The sequence below is a fragment of the Epinephelus fuscoguttatus genome, linkage group LG6 (assembly GCF_011397635.1).
Source record: "Epinephelus fuscoguttatus linkage group LG6, E.fuscoguttatus.final_Chr_v1".
Taxonomy (NCBI): Eukaryota; Metazoa; Chordata; class Actinopteri; order Perciformes; family Serranidae; genus Epinephelus; species Epinephelus fuscoguttatus.
Window position 1 is genome coordinate 14,496,086 of NC_064757.1, and position 25,317 is coordinate 14,521,402.

Below are 25,317 nucleotides of genomic sequence, written 5' to 3' on the forward strand. Positions count from 1 at the left end.
TGTCCAGTAATGTGTGCTAAATGCTGTGGACCTTTTATAGTGGAATAATCTATACTGCATATCTAGTCAGACTGCAGGAAATCTGACTTTAAATACCTGCAAGGCAACATTGCAAAATCACCACAGTCCAGACACATGGTGAAATCTGCTTTGTGGCTGTTTGTGTTTCATTTTTGTGTGCCATTTACCAATTGAAAAATGACTGCAAAATATAACTCAAACATAATGTTGAGCAATGTTCTATAGAAAGCTTTTAACATTGGATCTCTGTCTCTTATTTATTCACATATATAAAATTTAAATGTACTATATAGTGGTTGCTATGTCTGGCAATAGTGTGCAAGACACATTCAAGGGCGGGGCCGTCTGCGTTCTTTACTGTGTTTTTCAAATGGTAACTCCCACTCAGCCGTTATCAAAAAGCAGTTACGTAGTTAAACAGTACAGTCTACTGTTGTGGATGCCACGTTAGTTTTGCTCTGAAAGTCACACAATAACACAACCTAACTACAGATGAATGGTAGCAAGAACTAGTGACTCTTTGTTTTGCAAAGTAAAATTAGTTTGTGTCAAAGGAGTCTGGTGTGTGTGGACGGGAGCAGCAGCAAAATGTATTGTAGCCTCCTAAAAAAAAAAAAAAGTCCACCTAAATAAATCTACACCAGTTTATTAAGAGTATGCTATTTTAAGATTATTTTACCACTTTACATTGTCCACTTTACATCATATTGTCAAAAGTATTTTGAAGGCTCTGGAAAAGTAGCTTTTGGGGCTTAAACATAAATATTTTGAACAGGATTTGAATTTTAGCATTTAAATACTTCTAGAACACGACTGGAAATATACAGACTGATGTAAATTTAAAAAAGAAAAACCTTTAAGCACACTCACAGATACTGGCATACAGTATTTATTTCATAGACCTTTTTACTGACAGCAGATCAAATTATTTATCAGCATTACAGGCAATAGAAGGGCAGTTGTTATCAGGTGTACATTTACAGAAGAGCCTTGATGCCGAAGAAAATTTTAAGTAATTTTATCATTTGAATCACCCAGTGACATTGTGTTAATGCAAATGCATTCTCTATGCCTGTTTTTTGTGGCCAACAGGCTGCTAAAGAGAATAAACAGAGGCCTCAACTGTAGCTAATGTGTTAGCTGTGCCCCACAAGTGCCTTGATTTCCTGTGTGTACACTTGCATCGTATTAGTGGGTCTTGATTCATGGTTCATTTGTTCTCCTGTGTTTGCTCCTCTGCTCAGTTTCCAATGTTGACACTGCCTCCTGAGGGTTGGACTCTCTGTCTGTACCGCTCAGAGAACGGTCCATCATCTTAGTGGCTCATCTACCTGCACGGCTACTGGCCACTGTAATGAGACTGAGCCAGCCATGAAACCCTGATCTCAGTGTTGTGTGTACACACACCAGGCCGTCTCGGTACCTTAACTCCTCCAACCACGTGCTGCTACATCTCTTGTAATGACTTTCAGCATTTTGTAGTGATTTATTCAAGTCATACTGTCATCTTTTGACAGTAAAATATTACAGTAAATATTTGGCTTTTAGTTGATTTTGATGTGATAGTCTGTACCAACACTGAAAACCCTCATGTGAGTGCAAGCAGAGTCTAGTTCTGTAGTAATCCATGGATACTACCTACTGTTTTTTTTGTGAATAAAGAGCTTGGATATTATTTTGGCTACCCTGGCATTCATTTCTGTAAAATTCTTGCTGGGTTGTTTATATTTTGAAATATCAGTCCCAACAGGGATCCCTCAGTGCTTATTGTGAATCTGGCCAAGAGTGATTGATTTTGCAGAGACTGTTCAAAAATAAATTGGGATACAATTTGCAGCTTTTTTGTTGTTGTTGTTGTTGTTGTTGTTGTTGTCAGAAAGAAATTGCAAGGGAAAAAAGGTATGTTTTTAGTAGCACTTGTTTGAGAGTGATGGCCATCCTGGGAGTGAGCTCTGTCTGAGAGGCATTGTGGGTTCAGCATTGGTTTTGTTTATTTGTTTTTTCAGAAATGGATTGTACAATAATAGTTGAAATGCAATCATTCTTTTTTCATAGCTTGCAATTTTTATTTTTTATTTTGCAAAACAATCAATGTACACCGATACCGTGCACCTTCAGTCCTAACCCATCCTCCCTCCCCACCCGAGGGATGAAAAACAATTCAATACATCAATAATGTGGCTTCATGAAAAGAAAATATATAGAGAAATACCCAATAAGATAACAAACAAACACATTAATCCTCAGCAGGGCTGGCTGTCGTTTAAAAATTACAATACTAGTACCAATACCAGTACCCTTGAAGTGATACCAATATCAATAGAGCTGCAATACTCAACTAGTGGCCTGTAGGCCAAATCTGGCCTGTGATTTTCTAATTTATAATGAAAATAAGTTGATTCACAATGGGGGGATTTTTGTTTATTTTAAATGTAAATAGGGTGCCAGGGTGCATTATAAACATCAAGCTAAAGATTGTTTATCATAAAAAGTGCCAGGGTAGGGTCTCCTAGACCCCAGACAGAGGTGTGGGCTAAACCCTGAATGTCCTCAAGTCCAAGAAACTCCCCTGTGTACACCTGGCCTGTGCGGGGCTTTTGCAGCTGGTCCCTGGCTACCTTTAATTTTGAAAAACTGTCCGGGCAAAACAAGTTCAGTATCTCTGCAATAGAGCATTTCATTTGATACCTGTAATGTGAATGCTGTGACGTGTAGTATGGCTATACTTCCAAATGTTATTGTGGCATCTCAGCATCCTGAACTGCCAACTCCGTCAAATACACCGTGCTCGACTTTACCACACCGCAGACTGTATGAGTTGTAGCTGCTGCTGCTGCTGCTGTGGGAGTGTGAGCTCAGCACAGGGGACAGTGGGAAGAGTTGTCCTGGCTGTACACACTCAGTGATAGGGCTAACTGTTATCATCACATGGCTAACTTTACCTAAATGTTATGGATGGGTTCAGTAGCAGTGTCGAGCTGTTTCTATGTCAGTGAGTTTGCTGGGACTGTTTAACAGCTTGGTGTTGGAAGTTAGCTGCTGATGCTGTTTCATGAGCTAACCTGGCAGACGTTGAAGTGACGGCAGCAACAGAAAGTTTGTTGATCTGGTGAGGAGTCAGGATGGCCTGAGATCCCAACCCCGGCTCAAAGGGAATCAAATTCCGGTAACATTTGACCAGAGATGTTTCCATTCTACTCGGTGCTGGGTTATTTCAGTTGATACCTTAAAGATATTGAGTAGCAATACCCAGCAAAATCCACAGTACAGATGAGGACTTTTGAGAACATAAAAACATACAATCTACCTTACAGTTCTTGTGATTCAAGTGCCTTCACCTTACTCCTGTGCACTTATAAAATCAGTACTAATGCAGTTATTCTTCTGTATTAACCAGTTTTTGCAGGAATGTTTAGGGGATTGAAAAACCTGCACGCTCTTGCAAATATTTAGGTGACTGGTTGAATTAGCACAAATTCCTCCCTTGATCAAACATTCTTGGAGAGACAAATATAGATGCTTGGATGCCCTCCTGGCATTTTTTGTTCCTGGTTTTAGAGTATTCAGCTTGTGTGTGTATCCATGTAATTAAGGTGTGAACCTCTAAAACTATATTGCACTGTTATCAAGCCCTGTGTGCCGCAATCGCTAATGAAAATGACAAACACATGATTAACAACTAACCACCTCATCTTTGTGTTTGGACAGTCAATCCCCAAAGTTTACACTCCACGTAGATAGAGTAACCTCCTGCCTACACAAACATCTGACACACTCCACCTAGCACTGTGTACTGTGTGGTTGATGTTTTGGAGAGATGAGTTTTCTCTAGACAACAGTCACAATAAAAGCTTGCAGAGGTGATCCGTGTTTACGAGAAGTGTCTTTTGTTACAAGGCGTTTACTGTGCTGCCATGAGAGACGAAGGTTACCATGTGAACCGAATGACAGTCTGCAGAAGCTCGGCCAGCCAATCCAGCTGGGGATGAGTAAGCCTCCGTGTCTGAGTGGGCAACAGCAGTGGGCTTCCAGCATTTGCTCGGTTGCAGCAGTAATCATCAGATGTTCTCTGTGGACCTTTAGTCAGCGAAATGTTTTCAGCTGCCAAAATACACGGAAATAAAACCTGTTTATTCTCCGATCATATGGTAGATTCTCTATATAACAGTGCATTATTTAATCTGGCATTGTCATAAGGAAATGAGTCGATATCACAGCACTGCACAGCACCCTCCTTTATCTCTGTAGGAGTCTGTTGTGGCTGCATGAGTCATTGTTTAGTTTCCATTAAGGTAAAAGTCTCATCTGACATCTTTTGTATTCATGCAGTGGGATTATCAGATTTACAGTCCTGCCTCTGGAGCCTCTCACACACACTAAGCCTGCTCTTTCAAATTAGCCTCGTACTCCAACAACCTTAGATTTCTTATAGATCCAAGTTTATCCTTTTTGTTCTGCTCCTGTCACTCTCCTTTCATCACTCCTTTTATTAGAGAGGCCTGTGATAGTAGCAGAATAGTTCCTCTTTCTGTTGTTTTTCCTTTTCTTTGATTCATTCTCTTCTTCCCTGCTGTGCCAACAGTATTTCCCTTCTCTCCTCATCCGCCCTTTGTGCTCTTCAGTAGTAGCACGTCAAACTCATAAGACATCAGCAGGCAGGTAGCGTAGTGTTCGGTGGCTCGGAGAGGTCAGACCCCGGTGATAGTGGCAGCTTCATTTCTGATTCTGCAGCACGCCAATGCTTGTGGTGGGGAGATAGAGTGTGAAAGAAAAAAAAGAGATGGAGGGGAAGTGGAATCCAGACTAGGCTACTCCTTTTTGCCACTGCTGCATGATGTTTAATATGCCTGATAGAGGACGCCTCGCTGAGGTCTTATACCCGGGACAAAATGCTGCAGAGCTGAGGAGCTTAGACGGTAAATCCTGCCTCCATCCCATTTTTCATTTTGCCCATTCTCCCTTCTTTTTCATTTGCATTCATATCTAGGCCTCACTGCTTTTACGTATCTCTCCCATGATCATTCTTTGATTCACTATCGCTCTTTTTCCTCTCACCTCACTCTTTACCCTTTCCTCTCTGCTCTTTTGGTCTATGTGTGTGTGTGTGTGTGTGTGTGTGTGTGTGTGTGTGTGGAGGAATGTACTTGTTGACCTCTGGGAGTCACACTTGTTTTTCCTGTAAATTTGTGATTCAGCAGTCAGTCTGCATGTTGCCGTGCATACACACGCACACACGCAAACATACACACAGATACACACTTGCAGGCGGCAGGCGAGTACAGTATTAGTGGAGAGCAAGCATCTGTGCCTGCGCACACAGACTTAAGCTGTAGAGGTTATGCAACTTACTCTGCCATTTCAAATGATTTGAAATCACAAGTGCTTGCTGTGCTGCGTTCGATTCCTGTGTGTCTGGGCCAGCAGCATGCGCAATATAGTCATACTACATGATGCTAAGTGGGACTGGTGCTTGGGTGTTAAGTAATAGAGGGGAATCCTCTCTTAAAGAGCCTGAGCCATAGGTAGTCTTTCCTCCAGCCTTCTTAATGGCTTTTCCTCTGGCTCCAGCTCGGCGGGAGAAAAGAAACTAACACATAATAACAAGAAAAAAGTGTCCCAGGACAACATATATATATATATATATATATATATATATATATATATATCGGGGAGCAGTGCTGACATTTTGAGAGGCAACAAATTAGCTGTAAAGCTACAGTATGTGCCACAGTTAGAGGTGATGCACTGTTTGTTTCTGAGCGTAACTACTCCCAGTAAAAAGTCAAGAGCTTTTTCTTTAGGGTGGCCATCAGTTTTATTATAATGCAGCCCAGCTGAGTTGTAGCACACTGTGTGCCTGCATATTTCCTAAAGGATTAGCATTCAGTGTCATAATTAGATGTGAAGTTAACCTACAAGATTTTGCAAGAAGAACAGAGGCAGCTTTAAAACCGATCCTGGAGGAAGTCTCACTCCTGTGCATGTCTGTCTATATTTGATATCTCCATCAGATATCTGCTGTTTGGATAGAATCGACCCCTGGTAGAAAACGTTAGCAGTTTTTTTGCCCAGCCATAGGCAGGATTATTATCCATCATTACGCATCATGCATATTCAACACAACAAGGGATGAAAGACAGAAAGAGAGAGAGGGAGAAGGAGAGGGAGAGAGTAATGAGGTTACCCCTGCTCGCCAGAGATTATACACAGAGCTTTCCCAACTACAAAAGATCAGAAGACCGAACACTGAGAATAGGATGGGGAAAGCCTTTCGTGTTAATTAGTCATTGCAGAAATGTTACAGTAGAATGTGCACCTCATTTCATCAAGATGTTGCTGAGCGTTGAGCTCACAGTGGAAAGCAGCAGCAACAAAAATAGTTGGAGTAAACCGTATTCACCACATGATACTGTTGTCATCCCAGGAGAGCTCTCCATGGTGCTGAACACCAAGACGGCTGTGTTCAGGGCTCACACCTGAGGCTCGGCTGTTTTTAGTTCTTTCTTTTGTAAAAACATTAACTAACCTCTATAGCCTGATTTAGAGCAAGTATAGTAAGTGATAAATAGTAGGCAAGCCAGATTTTTAGTTGTGTTTGTGAGTTCATTTTCAAAAGGGTTGAAAACATGCCCACGATGACAACAGTAACGTGATGATGTTCACCATCTAAGTTGAGCGTGTTAGCATAACATTCACGGATTAGCAAAAAACACAAAGTATAGGTTGATGTTATGTCATTTATTTTGCAGGTATTTGGTCATAAATCAACATATTGGACAAATTGAAATTAAGATACATTCTTTGGGAACCATGAACGACTGATAACCAACAGGTTGAAACTGCAATCCCTAGAGCAGTACAGCTAGCAGTTGCAGACCAAGTAAACCCCCTTATGGCAACAGCACTTGTCGATGGCAGTGGCCCCCCAGTAGGACAATGCACCACGCCACACCACAAAAAACTGCTCAGGAACCACCCTAGGAATGGGACAAAAAGATCAAGGTGTCGACTTTGCCTCCAAATACCTCAGTCCCAATCTAACCCAACAGTTGTGGGACGTGCTGTTACCCCAGAAGTACCCCAATCCATGGTGGGTCCTTCTTGGACCCTAATTGGCTCTGACCTGTCAAGGCATGGACACAGGACCTCTGGAGAATGTCCTGTAGTGTCTGGCACCAGGGACGTTGGGCTTCAGATCTTTTGAGTCCCATGGATTGGGAGGGGGGGTACTAGTACGTCCCACAGATGTTTGATCAGTCTGGGATTTGGGGAATGTGGAGGCCAGGTCGATGCCTTCAGGTCTCTGTCATGTTCCTCGGGCCACTCCTGAGCAGTTGTTGTGGTGTGGCATGGCACATTGTCCTGCTGGGGGGGGGGGGTGCACTGCTACTGAGGAGTGTCGTTCCCATGTTGGGGGTACCTGGTCTGTGCTGGTATTTAGGTGGGTGGAGCGTGTCAGGTGGCATCCACAAAAATGTCAGAGCCCAAGGTTTCCCAACACAATATTGCATTGTAACAGGATGATCAATGGTGTTCACCTCACTTGTCAGTGATTTTAATGTCTTGGATGGATGGATGGATGGATGGATGGATGGATAGATAGATAGATAGATAGATAGATAGATAGATAGATAGATAGCAGTACTCTACACACACACTAACCTGAAACAAAGTTGTCAAGTTACTGACTTTCAAAGATGTTCTGCAGTATAACAGAAAGTGAAATTCCTGCTGCTTATGCTGTGGTACATAAGAGACATGGTGGTAGTATAGATCGCTATGGAAGCACCTCTCTTGTGCATGTATTTGCATTAGTGCCACCAAGGCACGAATGCTAGATCCAGCCTAAGGGGATGGTCTTTCTCATCTGTCTTCATCTGCTGTGCAGTAAACGCCTCTTCACTTATACAGGAGCTCATTACTCACAATGGCAGCCATTTGAATCTTTTATCAGAGGGATTTTTAATTGAACATTGGCAAATGTGCTCCAAACAAATGGGCCTCAGCAAGCCTGAGAGCTGCGTGTGTGTGTGTGTGTGTCTATAAGTGTGTGAGTGAAATATTCATCGTGTGTGTTGTAGCGTCTGGTTCTGAAAACCGTACACGTTAGATACCAGCCCACATGGGAGGTGGCAAGCTGTCTGCGGAGGCTCTGTGTGATTCACTCAAAGGAAATCATTTAGAGTCAGCGTGGTCGTGTATACTGTGTATATGTAGACTCTTTTGAACACGTCCAAGATTTTTTAATCTTTTCATAGTTTCGAACATTTCATTCATCTTCTCTCGTGCTTTTGTTGACTGTATAGTGAACAAGAACAGTGGGGGTTTAGGTCTTAAGAATCCCATTGAAACTACAGTTACAAACACCTGCAGTGGCTAATATCACTCCCAGCGGAATAAGTAAATGAATAATCTCTCAAGCATAAATAATTATTTCAGATTTCCCACTGTTAAACCACTGACCACACACTGGAAGCTGTAACTTTGTCTTAAGGGAGTTTTGCCTTGTTGAACAGTTTTGTAAGAAGTTGACTCAAACACATTCTTGCAAGATTATTTCAGGCTTAACCCTAAGTCTTACCTAACTTGAAACAAATTCCAAACATATGAAAAAATCATCCAAACTGGGTACTTTAGGATGAAATCCAAACTTTAGAGGACATTTATTTTCCTCATCTTTCTGTCCGTGTGAAGGTTTTAGGCCTTGAAAGGACAGATATACTAGGGAACATGCTAACACATAGCACCAGAGCAGAATCACTGGTGGACCAGCAACAGCAGATAAGGGGTCAAAGATTTAATCATACCAACTGTCATTTGTCTGGGGTGAAACACCACGATCTCACTGATCCCAGAAGGGTCAAAGCTTATTCCTATTGCTTCCGTTGGTCCAGCTCTCTAAACCTATTGCTCACTGTCTTACTGAATATCGTTGGCACTCATGGGTCAATAGGGGAACCAGCTGCTGCCTTCCATTTGAATGTATTGCAGTATACTATACTCAAAGTCAAACCGAGCTGTGAGCGTTTATGTGATGAAGTGCACGTTCATGCATTCTCACATGCGGCATGCATTGTGTGCTGTGGGCTTCTGGTGGCTCCACTGGTGCTTTTTTTAGTCAGGGACACGTGGTGCCATGGTACCAGAGTGTGTGTGTGTGTGTGTGTGTGTGTGTGTGTGTGTGTGTGTGTGCATGGGTAACACACACACTGACACAGATAAAATCCTGTTTAATTCTATACGCTAATCTTGGAACATCCAGCTGCACTCTCACTCCCATGCATAGCAAGGCTGTTTCTCATACACTGATGGAGAGCTCAGGCTGCTGATAAACACAGGATCTGGTTGATGATGTAACATCATGTATTCTGTGCTTTAAGAGCAGAGCAATACTTTGCTGTACATTAAATGATTGCCCAAAAGAAGGTGTGTAGGTATACCCTTCATTACTGAATGCATCCCAGCTTGCCAGAGAGCGTTAACCTCCTGATTAGAGTGGAGTGACAAAGAGATGTGGCATCTCCCAAGCAGGGCAGCACACACAGGCAGCTTTGATGAGGATATCCCATTTCTAGCTGTCTCCCTCGTGCTCCTACTGAGAAGCCAGTGGTGATGAATTCACTGAAGAGCGCTGATAGACTAAACAAGTCATCCTCTGTGGAAATTGTGGCAGACTTTAGTCATGTTTTGGCTCTAATCGCGCATTGTGAGGAAAGCTCAACTTCTTTTCATTGTAATTCTAGCTAACACAGCATTCAGCTGTCAGCTCGCTTAACGGCTGCTTGATGGAAAAATAACAGGCATTCAAAAACCTCGGGAGTGAAAATTAGGTGTCAGTTAGGCACCGGTTGAACATTATATTATTACAAACCAAGAGAATGCAATCTATTTTCAGTTTATGTATCCATATTCATATAAATTGGGGACAAAATATACCTAGCATATGTGCAGAAAAAGCACAGGTGTAATTAATAACCATAACTGAGGCTGAATTTCGTTTACAAGCATCAGTGCCAGAGCACTGTTAGTGTGCATACAGGCATACTGGGACCTTTAAATGGAACAGAGCCATTGTTAAGGTTATTAGTTACACCTGTGCTTTTCCTGCTATGACAAGTAAGTGACCTCAAAAGACTCAACAGCTGTAGTTAAGTTGAATGGCTGCTTGATGGAAACATAATAGACACTGGAAACAGGCAACAGTATGTAGTGTATGTCTAGACATATTTTATGGAAACATACTGAGTTTATATCTAATTAACATGGGAGACAGAGTAGACTTTTCAAGAGCAGGCTCCTGCAGAAACAGCACAGGAGTAGTCAGAGGTGCTCTGTGCAGTTTTCTTGTAACATGGAACAGAGCCGTTGTTAATGTCGTCAGTAACACCTGTGCTTGCTGCTCTGTCAGGTAAACAATCAACATTTGATTTGCCTGATACTTTTGTTCATAACTGGGCTGTGGGGGGTGACATGCAGCAAAGGGCCACGGGTCGCAATCAAACCCGGGCTGCTGCAGAGGACTCAACCTATAGGGTGCACACTCTACAAGGAGAGCTAGAGGTTGCCCCTGCAGTTACACAATCTTGATTCATATTTGATCAGCACTGCCTAGTTTGACAGTTTGACCTCAGTTCATGAGCTGTGATTAACATAAATGACAGTTGCTTTAGAGACTCCTCAGCTCTGATAAGTTGTTGTTGTTAAACATTATACTTGATAATCATAAGCCTGTTAGCATTGTCGTTGTGAGCGTGTTAGCATGCTGATATTAATGTTTAGTTTAAAGCACCTCTGCGCCTGAGTACAACCTCATGGAGCTGCTAGCATTACTGTAGACTCGTAGGCCTTGTTCAGACTGCCAGCCCAAATCTGTTTTTTTGGCATAGTCAGAATCATTTTAGAAAGTCTGGACAGCAAAACCAAATGAAATGCAATTTTTACTAATCGGATCCAAACCACATTTGGAGGTGGTTTTGAATGTGTTTCCAATCGGATTCCTACAGATGTGTCTCAGTCCGAACGCTCTAGCTGCTCAAATTGGATTACAGAGTGTCTTCGGGTCACTTGCAATGCGACATCCAACAACTTCATCAAATCCAGAGTGATGGAAGTTATTTAAATAATCCATGCTGCTACTAGCAAAGCGCTATGGAGAAAAACAATCTGTGGATAGACATCAAAATAAATTGTTTGGAGGGTAAAATGGTGCAACTCCATTTCCCATGCCTCCATGTTGGAAAGCTGCATCACCAGCGTAGCTACATAGTTATTGACACCTACGTTGTTACCACAGCAACTCATGCAGATAGGTCAGTGGTGTCTTGACACCACTGTATGACTGGCCAAAATGAGTGAAGGCTTTCTGACAGATTCCTTTTGCAAGTCCTTTTCATAGTGTAAGTCTGAGAGAACCACACCCAACATCCTCCAACAGTTGAACTGTTGAATCATCCCAACCTACTGTCTGTTTTTTGACAACAAAAACATTTTGTGATCTCTATTAGAAAGTCTCTGGAAACCTCTCTGTTGCATACACACATACACTCACACAACAAAATACTGCTGAATAATGAAATGCTCCTGCTCCCTCTTTCCCCGCCTAGTCTTACTGAGTTCTCTCAGGAAGCTTCTGTTCCTGACAAACCATAGCAGCTGTCCTCTGCTTTTTTCCCTCCCCAGGAGACTGAGATCAGCACCAGAAGGAAGGAGTGTGAAGCACTTGAGGCGGAGGTGAAGAAAAAGAATCAAACATGTCAGACTTTGGTAAGTGCTCCAAAAATATACCCTGGCCTCTGAGCGATAGGACCGAGGCTAAAATTGATTTGTACCTAAGAGCCTTGCCTGCTATCATCACACACAAATGTCCCCTGAGAAAATGAGTGGCGGGTCTACTGTAATGATAGCATGGTTCTCAGGCAGTGATGACTGAAATTGAAAAATGGGAGCAGTTAACTTCAAGCTGCAGTATCTGTGGGTTGGGTTCTGTTAGCATGGGGAATACATTTGATAATGAGAGAGACAGAGAGGCACTTTGCAGCAGTAAGTGTTTGCAGTGTGTGGTCATGCACAAACACAGAGGAAGTACAGTGTATCGTACTGTGATGTATATAAAGATACTGTTGTGTACACCAGTGTATCCTCAGGCTGTGGCTTTATTGGTTTCTTTCTTTTGTATACACATTAGTTCATCTCTACAACCCTGCTGTTATTTAGGTGTACAGCTGCAGTGTAGAGCACCATGTTGGTTTTACAAGTAATGGTCATAAAAGGTCACAGATATGTTACACAAGTCTTGTATTTTCATATGATATTTGGTGCCTTTAGACAGACAGTTTCTCACAGTGCCCCAGAAATGTCATTCTGTCCTGTCGACTGGAGTGGCCTTCACTCAGGACAAAAAGCAAAGAGAGGGAACAAAAAGATGAGGTGGAGAGAACCTGCTGGGTGGAAAAGAAAACAGGCTTCTTTTGGGGATTGACCAATGTCTTTTTTTTTTCAGGGCCAATTTTGATACCAATTATTAGTACTGATATCTGATATTTGTAACCGATATACATTTGCAGTAAAAATGAAAACCTTACTGTCAAAATTTAGAATAACACAAACTCCACAACTCCAGGACAGAACTTTGTTTAATGCCTTTAGCAGCCTATGTTTAATTAAATCATGCATTATCTTAAAGAAAAGGAGCCACTGCTCCTCCATGTACTTTGCATATATTACAGCCTGTCTCCCTGATGTTAGTATGTCTTATACTCTGCAGTTACACCTCCTGCTGGCAGTGGGGTTACTATGCTATGCTGTGTTGAGTTTCTGTGAAGTGCAGTAAAGTTTGATTGAATCAGCTGACACACCTAAACACATAAAACATGGCTCAGTGAAGACAACACTAAATAGAGGTGCAAAATCCTAAGGCGGTAGACACATTTTTCCCACAGATACAACATGCTTACGTTACAGTACATAATGAACTGAATGTACATCGGCAAGTCCACGTTACATATGTCTGGTAAAATGTCTATATTGTGTTAATAGTTTATTATAATCTATGATAAACTCATCACATCTATCACCCGCTTCCAGGTGCTATCTCACTCCCTCTTACTGTCCTGCCAGTTTACTTAAACAAATGAAGTCTCATTGAGTGTCTACTTTTACAATGATGGCAGAACGTTAACAACAGGAACACGCAAGTGTTTTTGCAACTTCTTTGTATTAGATTGTGATGTTCAACAAGTTCAGTAATATCTGCAAAGCTACAGTGGTGGAAAAAAGTTTTCGGACACCCCATGCATTTGTGAAATATTGCATTAAGAATCACTCTTAGGTCTTCAAGTGCAATTTCTTTTAGTACAGTCACAGCCAAAATACTAAATAAATCCTAAAAAAGCCATTAAAAACTTAAAATTGATTGGTTCCATAAAAATACATAAGAAATTTTGAGTATTGGGTCATTTTGGTACCAGTGATGAAGGTCGTTCTTTTTATTAAAAGACACAATTTTTGTTGCCAAGCTTCGTGTCTACATAAAGCCAGCACATTTGAAAGTTCTTCAGACACAAAAATGGCTAAAACAAGGAACCTAACGCAGGAAACACGCCTGAAGATAAAGATTCTCAGCCAGGAAGGGTACAGCTGCCGCCAGATAGCCAGGAAGTGCAGATGCAGTCCTTCAGCAGTTGGATACACTCTGCAGAAATACAGATGAACCAACAGCTTGGAAGACAAACCAAGATCTGGGCGTCCAAGGGTTTCTTCAGCAAGAAATGACCGCATCCTGATCCGCATGTGCAGGCAAAACCGCCGAATGACATCACAGGAGCTTCAGCAGCAGTGGTCAAGCCAAACTGGTGTCCAGTGTTCCACCCACACTGTACGTGGCCGACTTTTAGATCATGGCTTAAGGTCCTACAAGGCTATCAAGAAGCCCCTGATCAATGAGAGACAGAGGTTAGCCCGGCGTCGCTGGGCCCAGGCACACAAGAACTGGACAGCCAGGACTTGGAAGAAGATTTTGTGGTCAGATGAGTCCAGTTTCCAGCTTTATCTTCCTCCTACTAATGTGAGGGTACGCAGAAGGCCAGGCGAAGCATTATCTCCAGCATGTACAGTACCTACTGTCAAGCATGGTGGAGGCAGTATCATGGTTTGGGGATGCATGAGTGCTGCTGGTGTTGGTCATCTCACTGTCTGTGATGGCACATTGAACTCTACCAAGTATTGTACCATTCTCAAAACCCACATGCTCCCTTCTGCGCGTGCACTGTTCCGTTGAGGTAAAAACTGGATGTTTGAACAAGATAATGCCCCTTGCCACACATCCAAGGCCAGTAGAACTTGGCTGCAGAAGCACAGTATCCAGGTCTTAGAGTGGCCAGCTCAATCCCCGGACGTGAGCCCCATTGAAAATCTGTGGTGGATTATCAAAAGGTCTGTTTCAAAGCATAAACCAAAGAATTTAGAAGAATTAAAAGCAGTAATTCAAGAAGAATGGGACAAGATTACCCCTCAACAGTGTGAAAGGCTCGTGGGGAACATGCCAGCCAGGATTAAAGCTCTACTACGTGCCAGTGGCAGGACTACTAAATATTAATTTGATGATGTGATGGTTTGTTTATTTTTTGTTCAGTTTTGAACACATTCTCTGTTATTTTTTGACTTTGATACCGACAATGTTGAGAACTGACATATTGAAACTGTCAAGAATTTAGTTTTGTTAGTTTTTCTTGTAAACAATAAACAAAAAAATATAATTTGTATTTGTTTGTATCTGTCTAATGAAGCCACACCTTTTGAAACACAAAAAAGATTTTTCCACAATCACATCAGTCATATGCCAATGTGATGTTTTCAGAACTGCTGACTGGGTTTATCAGACTCATCAATGTCTCCATAGGATAAGTAGTAGCTGCTCAGAATTTCACTCTAAATGTAAGACTGAAATGGACTGTTACATATGTTCCGGATAGGTAGATGTCTGGAGTAATACCAGAGATTTATCATGGATATCATTAAAAGAATTGTGGGGGTGAACATCCCAAACAACAACAAGACTGATGCTACTGGAGGACTTGTTACCAATATCAGGGGCAATATTTGCTTTATAAGACTAGCAGTAATTGCAGCCAATAAGTGCACAGTCATGCGCTGGAGAATCAAGGTGCCACGTGGGGAATCTTTTTGGCTAAAGGAGCTTTCATCATACCTTCAGGAAAGATTAGGTTAAATATCAGGAAGAAAAACACAACTTTTTGATAAATGCTAAAATAGCTTTATAACCTTTTTACAAAACAGGACCTTTCCTTATTGTGGTGTCCATGGTTAGGCTTGAGGCTGCACTGCAGTGCTCTGTGAGGGTCTTAGGTGCTCCCTGGGGCGGTTGGCTTTGCCTGGGATGGCTCAGGTTGGTCGTGGCAGGGTACATGGCTGTCCTCTTGGGCCGTCTAAGTCCCATCCATGCAGATTGGTCTGTGTGGGTATCTCTGGTGTGGGCCTTTTAGGGGTTGGTTTTGCTCTCTGCCTCTTTTGGTTTGGGTGGTCTTGGGCAGTTGCTAGCCTAGGGTAGGTGCCTAGGGCTTCTGTATTATTCTATAAATCACTCTAAGTCTGGGTGAACCACAAGAGGCTGAGTGCACTGCTATGTGATAGAAAAATATGCTGCCTTCATTATTATTGTCACTGTGGACATTTAGGGTTGGGTGGGGGTAATTCATTGTTTATGCTGTTTTTATTGATTTACAGTAAGAGATTATGATGTAAATGATGCATGGCTGATGTATAAATAGCTGCAGAAGTTGAAATGCACCTATTTCAGAATTTACAGAGTTCATGACAGACTGAAGTGAGGTGCTGAGGACCACATGTCTACTAGTGTCCCATGACAGTGACAGGTTTTCTGTCGGTTTCTGCGGCTGAACAACTCTACCCCTGTGTGCCACTGTGGCTGTGTTGGTGTTTGTGTTACGAAGAATGTGTTTTTTCTGAAAAGCAGGTAGCACATATGACAGGCAGGTCACATACACCTGTGTGTATTCAACTTTTATTGTTAGGTGGAGCTGGGGAGTGGAGGATTTGCAGTTGGAGCTAGGCTAAATGTCACATATGCTGAAGAAACCATCGACCAGCACTGCTCTTTGCCATTATATTGTATTTATTTTAGCAGGGAAACATACTGTCAATTGAATAAGAGGAGTCATCAGGCTTTATCAGTCTCTCACAGCAGGAGCACATCAGAGTTGTAAATCACAGCGCAAATAAAGCTTAAGTGGATGGCTTTACCATCACAGTTACGGGAGCCCCACTAAGCAGAATAACTAATCACTTTTTTTAATGTTATGCCGGGATGGAGAGCTCTGCTCAGCTTCTGTTAAAGTTTATACTGGGAGAGAAAGACATCTTACTGCTATGATGTTGTCATTCTCAAAGTGGGGTCCCCACGGGCTCTGCAGCAAAATGTTGAGTTTAATTTCAGTTGAATTCACTAGAATTTTAAAGTATGGGTAAGTGTAGACATTGCTTGCTCTACGATTTGGGAGCTAGAAAAAACAATCAGGGAGTTGTATGACTGACATAAAAGTGGCTTAAGGAGTATTGAGTTTTAGCATAACATAAAAATGATACATGTTTCTAACCTGTAGAAGCAGAAGTAGACACAGAATGGTGCAGATGGCCTGCAGTAAGATTTTTCCTATGAAAGGCAGGAGCTGGAGAGATTCAGCAGTAATTTAAATGGCACTGTTTGGTCCTAGACTATTTGAATTCATTCCCTTATGTCCCCAAGCCCTCTTCTTTAGATGAGCTGTCTTTGTGTGTGGCTCTCTACCCCAAATAAACACTCCATTAGGACTGTTTTCTTTGCTGCCCTCCTCTCACGTTCCCTGCCCACAGCAGCACTTCCCTCCTCACCCATTGTCAGCCTGCTGAGTCCGAAAGAAGCTACCCAAAGGACAAACTGTCCCCAAATGGCATGCAGAAATGGCAGGCTGGTCTCCACAGACTGCAGCACAGCTCTTATCTCCTCCCGCACTGAGCTCCAAGAACAGAGACACAAACACAGACAAGACCACTGAACACTGCTGTGAGGGGATGGCGAGTTGACAGAAGTGTCACTCCCTGTTTGGTCTTAACTGGCTTACCTCTCTGTCTCTCTTCTGTTTTTCCTCCTTCTCAGGTTAAAGTAAAGAGTTCACATACAGAATTAGGTGCAGCTGTGAGCGAATCAGTGCTGCTGCTTTGCTGGTGGATTTCTAACAGACTATTTACCAAACACTGACAGCATATAAAATATTATACATTCATTTTTCTTACTAAGTATTTGAATTCCAGCTGGTATTAATGCCTGATAGTGAGTTCAGCTGTCATGTATATAAACACTGTGAGTGACAGTAAACACTGACATAACCATCTGGCACCTCCACCTTCCTGAATATCAGGTATATAACTGTAGACCATCTGAAGAGCATACCTCCACTAGCATTTAAGGTCTGTTACCATGGCGACAAGCATCTGCTGTGCCAGCGATGCTTGAAAATGTATCGGTGCTAATCGAAGGTAACATTGAGGCAGAGAGCAGACAGACTCAACAAGTCTGTGGACTTAACTGTGCTGCTGCACCCTTAAACTTAGCTCAGTACCCGGTGTGGAATGCCTGCCTCTGTGGTCGGCTTAGCTCTCATTATGAGATGTTTGTAAGCACAAACACCTTCTGTCAAAGGCAGGATTGGCAGCTCCTGTTGCTCAGACACATGGCATGCATTGTACGTGCAGAAGCAAAAAATGTCATAAAGCAATTTTTCTCTTCGTTTTCTTGTTTGCATTTTACACAGTACACAAAATTCAGATATGCATCCTGTAAGTGCTGTTACACCTCTTAGAGATGATACCGTAGTAGAATGTAATAAAAACAGCAATGTTTATCATTTCACTTTTTAAATAAAAAATATATTTGTGCTCACATATCTGATCCAGGCACACCACAAAGTGCAGACACAGAGTGAAAAAGAGCTGTCAATGCACAGAGCCATAACAAGTTGCAATAATAGTAACCAATAACACACTTTGTCTCCCTCCCTCTCTCCCACACACATCCACACATCACTCACACTCACACCTCCCCTAATTTCCATTGAGGTCAAGAAAAAGTGTTTAGGAATAGACATAAGACGTATTTTTTGACTGTTTAACCGCAGTCCAGATATTTGGAAAAGTTACTGAGCATGGTCGGAAATGGGGCAAATGAAACAATGTTGATTTGTGTTAGTGGTGTTGTTATACTGATCTGTACATCCTGCCGATGGTTACTGCACATGTGCAACTCAACAGAGGTGAAAGGAAAACAAGATAGCTCACTTCTTTGCAACCTTCAGACACTATATGCAGTTAACATATATTTTATATATCGGTAATCAGATATAGGCCTCCAGTTGAATAGGCCTTGTTTATACTGTACCTTGTATATAATATTCTTATTTCAATGTCATCAGTGTTAGAAGCAGCCAGTACTCAGAGGGGCGAGGTTCAGCCTGAACCACCTATCACCTGTAATATGTGTACATTAGTCCTTGGTGCAGATGATCTGGATAAAAAAATACAATAAGAGTCAGGCTAAAAAGGCTTAGCTGATCATCAGAACAATAGTGATAGTTGCTGTTGTCTGCTCTGAACAAGAGCAAATGATGCTGCTTACACTGAGTCTACAGAGCAGAGAGTAAGTGAAATGTTTGCTTTGCTCGTGTGTTAAATGGCAGAGTTGATTCATCTGTCAGGCTTGTCGAAATTAAACACACAGCTCTAGAACACCAGGCTGAGTCAGATCATGTCTGGGTAAAACACAACTGCCTCTGCACTGCTTTTAAACACAGAAGTGACCAAAGTACTTTGCCCCCAGGCTTTATTATATCATTACATAGTGTAATAATACCATGTTATGGTAAATAACATCTGTTAGCCAATAACTTCTTGTTTAACATCACTAAAACATCATTGTTTATTTCATTAAGCTTTAAAAGGGTAGATATATTTATATATTTTTTACTATTATCCAGTATCTGAAGCATTACAGATCACTCATGCAGCTGAAATCATGCTGTGTACATTTTATGTGTACAGTAGTGTTAGTATTCAAAGCAGATTTCAAATGGCAAATCACACCTCAGCAGAAAACCACAGCTGAATAATGTTGGAGGCAGCTCAATATAGGACACAATGTATTCTGCATGGGATTCTCTCCATCACTGGGCTCACAGGCTCGCCATAAAAATGTGTCTTGCCAAGGGATTATGACGTATACTGATCTCTTTAAAGCGTTAACACATCGACAATATAGGACAAAGAAACAGCTGATTCTCTGTGTTCAAGACAATTTGGTTTGCATCACTACGTGTGTGCGGCTGCATCCGAATTCCAAAAAGGATTTTAAATGAGGATGGCAGTCATGTTGAAATGCTTAAATCAACAACAAGCTTTAATTTCCAAAGCATTTCTGTCCACTGTTCTCATCAGTGTGCATACAGTAAAATGTGAGCTCTCTGTTTTGTTTTGTTTTTTCAGTGGCTGTTTGTCCTTCAGAATGAACACCTGGAGGCTTAGCCGGCCCACATTAGCTCCGAATTGAAGGATCAATGGATATGAATAGGAATGCCAATGCAATCTAGTGCTTGTACGGGAAGCATTAAAATTGACTGGACACAATTGATGCAGGTTGAAATGCCAATATTTTTTTTGGGACGTGACAGAAATGAAATTAATGGAAAAGCAGTAGATCTCAGATGTGACTTTGGTTCTTCAGGCTGTTGTTTACTTATCCCTGCTTGTCCTTGACAAAATTCCCCCTCCATGGTGTGCACATGTATGTACTGTACTGCATCTATCAGAGTGTATCATTATCATTATTATTATTATTATTGAGTATTGGAATAGTAGTAGTAGTAGTATGAGTACCTTATACCTTATTAATTCTGTATCCACCTTATTCCCGGGGGCGCTATTGTAGAAATGAATATCCGCGCAATAGCAGAAGAAGCAGTAAGCAAGTGAGTCGCATTTACTGTCTATAGTTAGTCCCAGTGGCTGATCTTGTGTCTAACTGCCAGCAGTGGTTCCTTTGAAAGGTAATCTGCCTTTAATTTATAACATACTGCTTGTTTTTTTTTTTAACAGTTAACTAACATGTAAATTAGTATTCTCTAAATTGTCCTTGTGGAGCTCTGTTACCTATTGCGCTGTCCGCGTCTGTTATGTTACGAACAACTGGACTGAGCTGAATTTATGGCTTCAATGTGTTGAACATTCATCCAGATCAAAAAGAGATTGTTTCTGTAACTAAATAGGTAGGATAGGAATAGGTGCCCACTCATCTCACATAAGACGCTACCAGATCATCCTGTATTGCAAAAAAAACCCCTCAAACAACAAAACAAAGCACTGTCCCTTACTAAATCAAAACAGGACATGATTTGTCCTGTATTTTTGTGCACGTCCTACTCTGTTGCATACACTACGTTTTTACATGCTTGGAATGACAAGAAATAATAAGGAGCTCTGGCAGTGGAAAAGTTTTAAGTCAGAATTTGCAGAAGAAAATGACCTGGAATGACAGATCTGTCACTCAACATCAGTACGGGTCTTTCCCTGTCAGACTGCATTCACAACCTACAATAGAAAATTGCCCATCATAAAATAAACTCAGCAGCATACCTTGAAATATGTGTTCAGTCATCTAGGGTTGCTGATTTGTCATACTCCCCTCCATATCATATAAAATTAATGCATGCAGTTATTTATTTTACTACAACTTTATACTACTGGTATTACTGAGGTACACTGCTCAATTTGACATTATGATTCATTCAGTAAAACTTTGATTTATTAAATCAACAGTTATAAAAATGTCTAAACTGTGTTGTTAAGGCAGACGGGTGGAGCATTAGTTTGGAAACATGATGTTTATTCACTTTACATGGAGCTAAAATTAATTCCAAATTACATTAAATGTTTGCAGAATATATGTTACTGTTTTTTGTGAGTTGTAAGAAATCACAAATCATACTTTAGAAGGAGTAGATGTTTATGGTAGGCTAGCTTGGGCTTTGTTAAAGTTATTAATATGCTAACAGAGCAAGGAAGCTAATCACCAACGCGCTTGATTAAAAAGGGAAACAACAAGTGTTTTGAGATGGCTGTCAGAGATGGCAGAGGTAATTTGATTTTTGATTTGTATTTTTATTTCTGTTTCATGCACACAAACATGTACCCAACCCTCATGGATTTTCAAGACACCATTACAATAACAATAATGTTGCCGTGAACAGTCAAAGTACGCGTTATTTTACTGTCCCCAAACAAAATACTTTGCTTTCCATCCCAGGCCTGGCGAACAAAACACAACTTAAATTTTCCATGGTCATCCAACCAAAAGAAATCAACATACATAGCGGTCATTTTACTGTAAAGTACAATGTCCTTGTATACAGGACAGTAAAACACTCAATTAACCACATTTTCAATTTCTTCAGTGTTCCACTAAAAAACAGTCTGTCCTCCTCTAGAGTGACAACAAACCTCCCAGTCTCTAAGGCTAATTGTAATGTTCTTGAGTGCAACTGTGCATGTCGGGATCTTTATCTTTAGGGTTCAACACTGTAGCTAGAGGCTGTAGAACAGAGGTATGATCATATTATTCAACAGGTGGTGCGTTTCACATGTTTTATTTCCAAGTAGCTCTTGGAAAGAGAATACTGTTACCACTGGAAAATGCCTGTTCTGGTTACAGCCCAAAATTCCTGCAAGGTATTATGGGGTCTGGGAATGAGGTGGATAAAAAGAGGATGACTGCATACTAAGCTTCAATTACATAACTGTATCATCAACTTTTTGACCACATTTGGTTTGTTGTCAGATGCAGCCTGATATACTTTATATATACATAAAGCACAGGTGTTACAGTGAGTAAGCATGCACAGTGCGAGGACCCTGAAATTCAAGCAGGTTAATGTAATTCAGCCATCATTAATTTTATTATTTACGCCTGGGATTCTCCTACTGTGAGATGTCAAAATGTGTTTTTAAAAAAGGCCTATTGCTGTGACCAGCACCTAATGCTTGGTGTGCTTTTGCCAGACAACTATTGCTAATGTAACAATGCTTTATGGACAGCAGTTATAGAAATTGTTTAACATATTCTAGTCTCTTACCTCATGTATCCTTACATGCATGTTTTTTAAAAATCGTACCTCCTGTTTCCATCTGCCCTCTGAAACGTCCTTCATAAGTAAAACATAAGGGGGCAGGAGCAGGCGCACCATCAGCAGCCATTAAGACGCACTGTATTTACAGTGAATTTATCATGCATGAGCTATTGGATTTCTTAGCTCCTGACAAGAACACCACTTGGCCTACATGCTGCCGCTGTAGTGGCAGTGAATTGCACATCTCAGAGAACTCTCCAGTTGACACTGCAAATTGCATCCACCGCACGCCTCACGACTGTTGATTGAATGTAATTAAGTTTTCCTCCTCTGCAATGATGGCATTTTTTTACCGTCAGCTCAACACACTTGGAAAGAAACAGTGGGGAAAAAAGACTGTGTGTGTGTGGGTGTATACATGTAGGGGAGTGTGTGGTTAAGAGGGTATCAAATGCATGTTTGATTAACATCTGCTCACATAGAGGTGAAGTTTTATCTTTTTTTATTACATCTCTTCCAGTATGTTGAAAAGCTAGTATTATGACATTATTGTTGTTGCACTGTAGTGTCTAAAATGGCAGCCTCTAGAATGTAGAGAACCTCGAGCAGTCGCGTCAGATGAATAATGCATGGGCTATCGCTAACAACATGCGGGGTTTGAGTGCTGTGCTCTGGCCTAATCACGGTGACTTCTTGAGTTCTAAACACGGTTTTCTTTCTGCCTCTTTTGTCTAGGAGAATGAGCTTCAAGATTTCCTCCAGGAGAACAAACACTTGAACCTCCAGTTGTTTAACAATAGCCACAAGGCATCTGAGTATGAGAAGGTAAGAGCCAAAAAGGCCTCAGGTTTGACCACAAACTGTATACATCTCAGTGCTGCTCCATTCACACTTGTAATGATTTTAAGCTCATATTGTATCCGTCTTTTGAGCACCGTAAAATTTGTCTTTAGCCATGGTGCCGTGGCTCTATGGATGACCCTGTTGGTCTGTCTGTCGACCAGTCAACCACTTTGGTCCAGACTTAAAAATCAGAACGACTATTGGATGAATCAACATTCATTGTCCCCAGTGGATGAATCATACTGACTTTGGTGATCCCCTGAGTTGTTCTCTAGCACCACCATGAGGGTGACATTTTGTTTTGTAGTGAAGTATCTTGACACCTATTGGATGAGTTGTCATGCATTTTGGTACAGACATGATTCCCAGAGCATGAATCCCAATGAATTTGGTGATTCTCTGGCTTTTAAACTCAAGCACCACCAAGAGATTTTGAGTGACATGTCGATTAATACTGGCTGTTTTCTGTGCAAAGCTTGTCAATACAGACTTGTTTTTACATTCCTCTACTGACATTATATTGCTGATATTATTGAAGTCTGCTAAATTCAGAATCATGTGGGATGAGATGGCAGTCAGAGAGATATGATCAAGTCATTCTGTCTGAGGTGTAACAGGTGGTGTGTTCCATGTTTCATTTTCCAATCACTCTAGGAAAGAGGATTAGTGTACCATTAGTGCACTGTTACCATTGGAAAATACAGGTTACGGTTGCACCCATAGGGGTCTAGGAGTGACATGGATAGAGCCACCATCAGGTCATTACTGTATTTCTTTCAACACTTGCAAAACTAAAATCACTCCCATCAGCCTCATTTGTACCTTGTGTTTGGTATTACTCAGAAAATGTTAGCATGCTAATACCCTAAAGTAAGGTGGTAAACATTACACCTTGCAGACATTAGCATGTTAGCATTTTCATTCCAACCATGTTAATATGTTTACATCAGCATTTTGCACAGAACACTGCAGTGCCTAAGTACAGCCTCACAGAGCTGCTAACATGGCTGTAGACTCTGTGTTGTTTCTTCATAGGCCACAGCCTTTACATTGACACTCAGTAATCAGATGACTTTCTGGGTCACAGTATAACTTATCCAAAACTAGAGGTTGCAGGATAGATAGAGCAGTTTTTCTCAGCAGAGGCCCATAAACAAAAGCAATGAGCCTCCCGTTCTATTAAAACACCCTCACCTCTCTTTAGCCCCTAGACCTGAAAGGCCTTCAGAGCTGATAACACAGAGGTAAAGTAGATCAACAAACAAAAAGCACCAGGCCTCTCTCTATGGACAGAAGGGCAATTTCCTGAAGGAGCTGATTGGCAGGTAGTTGCTGTCAGGGTGAAGAAGGGTGGGATGCTGGTTATTGATGTCTTATCAGGACTTGGGTGGCTCCTGGAGCAGCAATGCTGAACTGTTATCACACTGACGGATATGAGAGCAGCACTCTGCAGGGCAGTGCGGATATTAGCCCTCGCTTCCACCCCCATGTTCTGATCCCTATCGTCTCTGAATGAAATAGGAGGGGCTACAAACGGCACCTCCCTTTGCCCATAATAGACTATTGACCTGCTTCTGCTGGATCCAGTATAGTTTCATTCGATCTGTCTACATTAGGTCTGACAGTTGCTCCTATCCATGTGGATAGTTTTTGGTGTGTAGAGGCAGGCGGTTTAGAGGTAGACTCACTGGTTTCTGTTTATGTTTTGCTTTGCTGGTGTTTGTTGAAACGCCCTCCTCAAGGAATCATTAGTCATTCATGGCTGCTCTGAGGAAGGGGCTTTGCCACATTACTGCTGCAGGAACCAGTCATCTCGCTGCCAATGGGGGGCCTTTAAAAAGCTGATTGAAAAATACTGCCTCTTAAGTAACAATACAATTGGACTGTGGGAGACAGATTGTAAGGAATATAAAAACAGCCAAATATTTTATATGTCGTTCATAATAACCTCATTGGTGTTGAATTGGTGTACAGTGTTAACATAATGTGTGATTGCTTTAGTCAATTGAATGCTTAGTGCTTGGTTAACAATGAAGCATGAATAATTTATTAATGTTTCGGTGTACAGCCATGGGAGTCAGTGAATTATGTTACTCTTGCATTATTATAATATTTAAAGGCTTTTATCACTGAAACCAGCAATGCTCCCACGCCTGGCCTGTACCAGTTTCTGCCTGTTTTAAATGCTTTGAATGCTTTAGGTAGTGTTAAAGCAAATCTTTTTTTACAGCATGGTGCTTAAAATCGACAGTGACTACCAGAAAGTGGA

The 25,317-nt window shown here is 41.5% G+C and overlaps 1 protein-coding gene across 1 annotated transcript in view; it reads left to right on the forward strand.

Annotated features, from left to right (window-relative positions):
- rimbp2b (RIMS binding protein 2b) overlaps nt 1-25,317 on the forward strand; it is a 108,147-nt gene that overhangs the window by 43,620 nt on the left and 39,210 nt on the right. The window contains exons 6-7 of the mRNA XM_049579071.1: nt 11,701-11,784; nt 22,941-23,030. Of these exons, the coding sequence (XP_049435028.1) occupies nt 11,701-11,784; nt 22,941-23,030 (174 nt within the window). The remainder of the gene's footprint in view (nt 1-11,700; nt 11,785-22,940; nt 23,031-25,317) is intronic.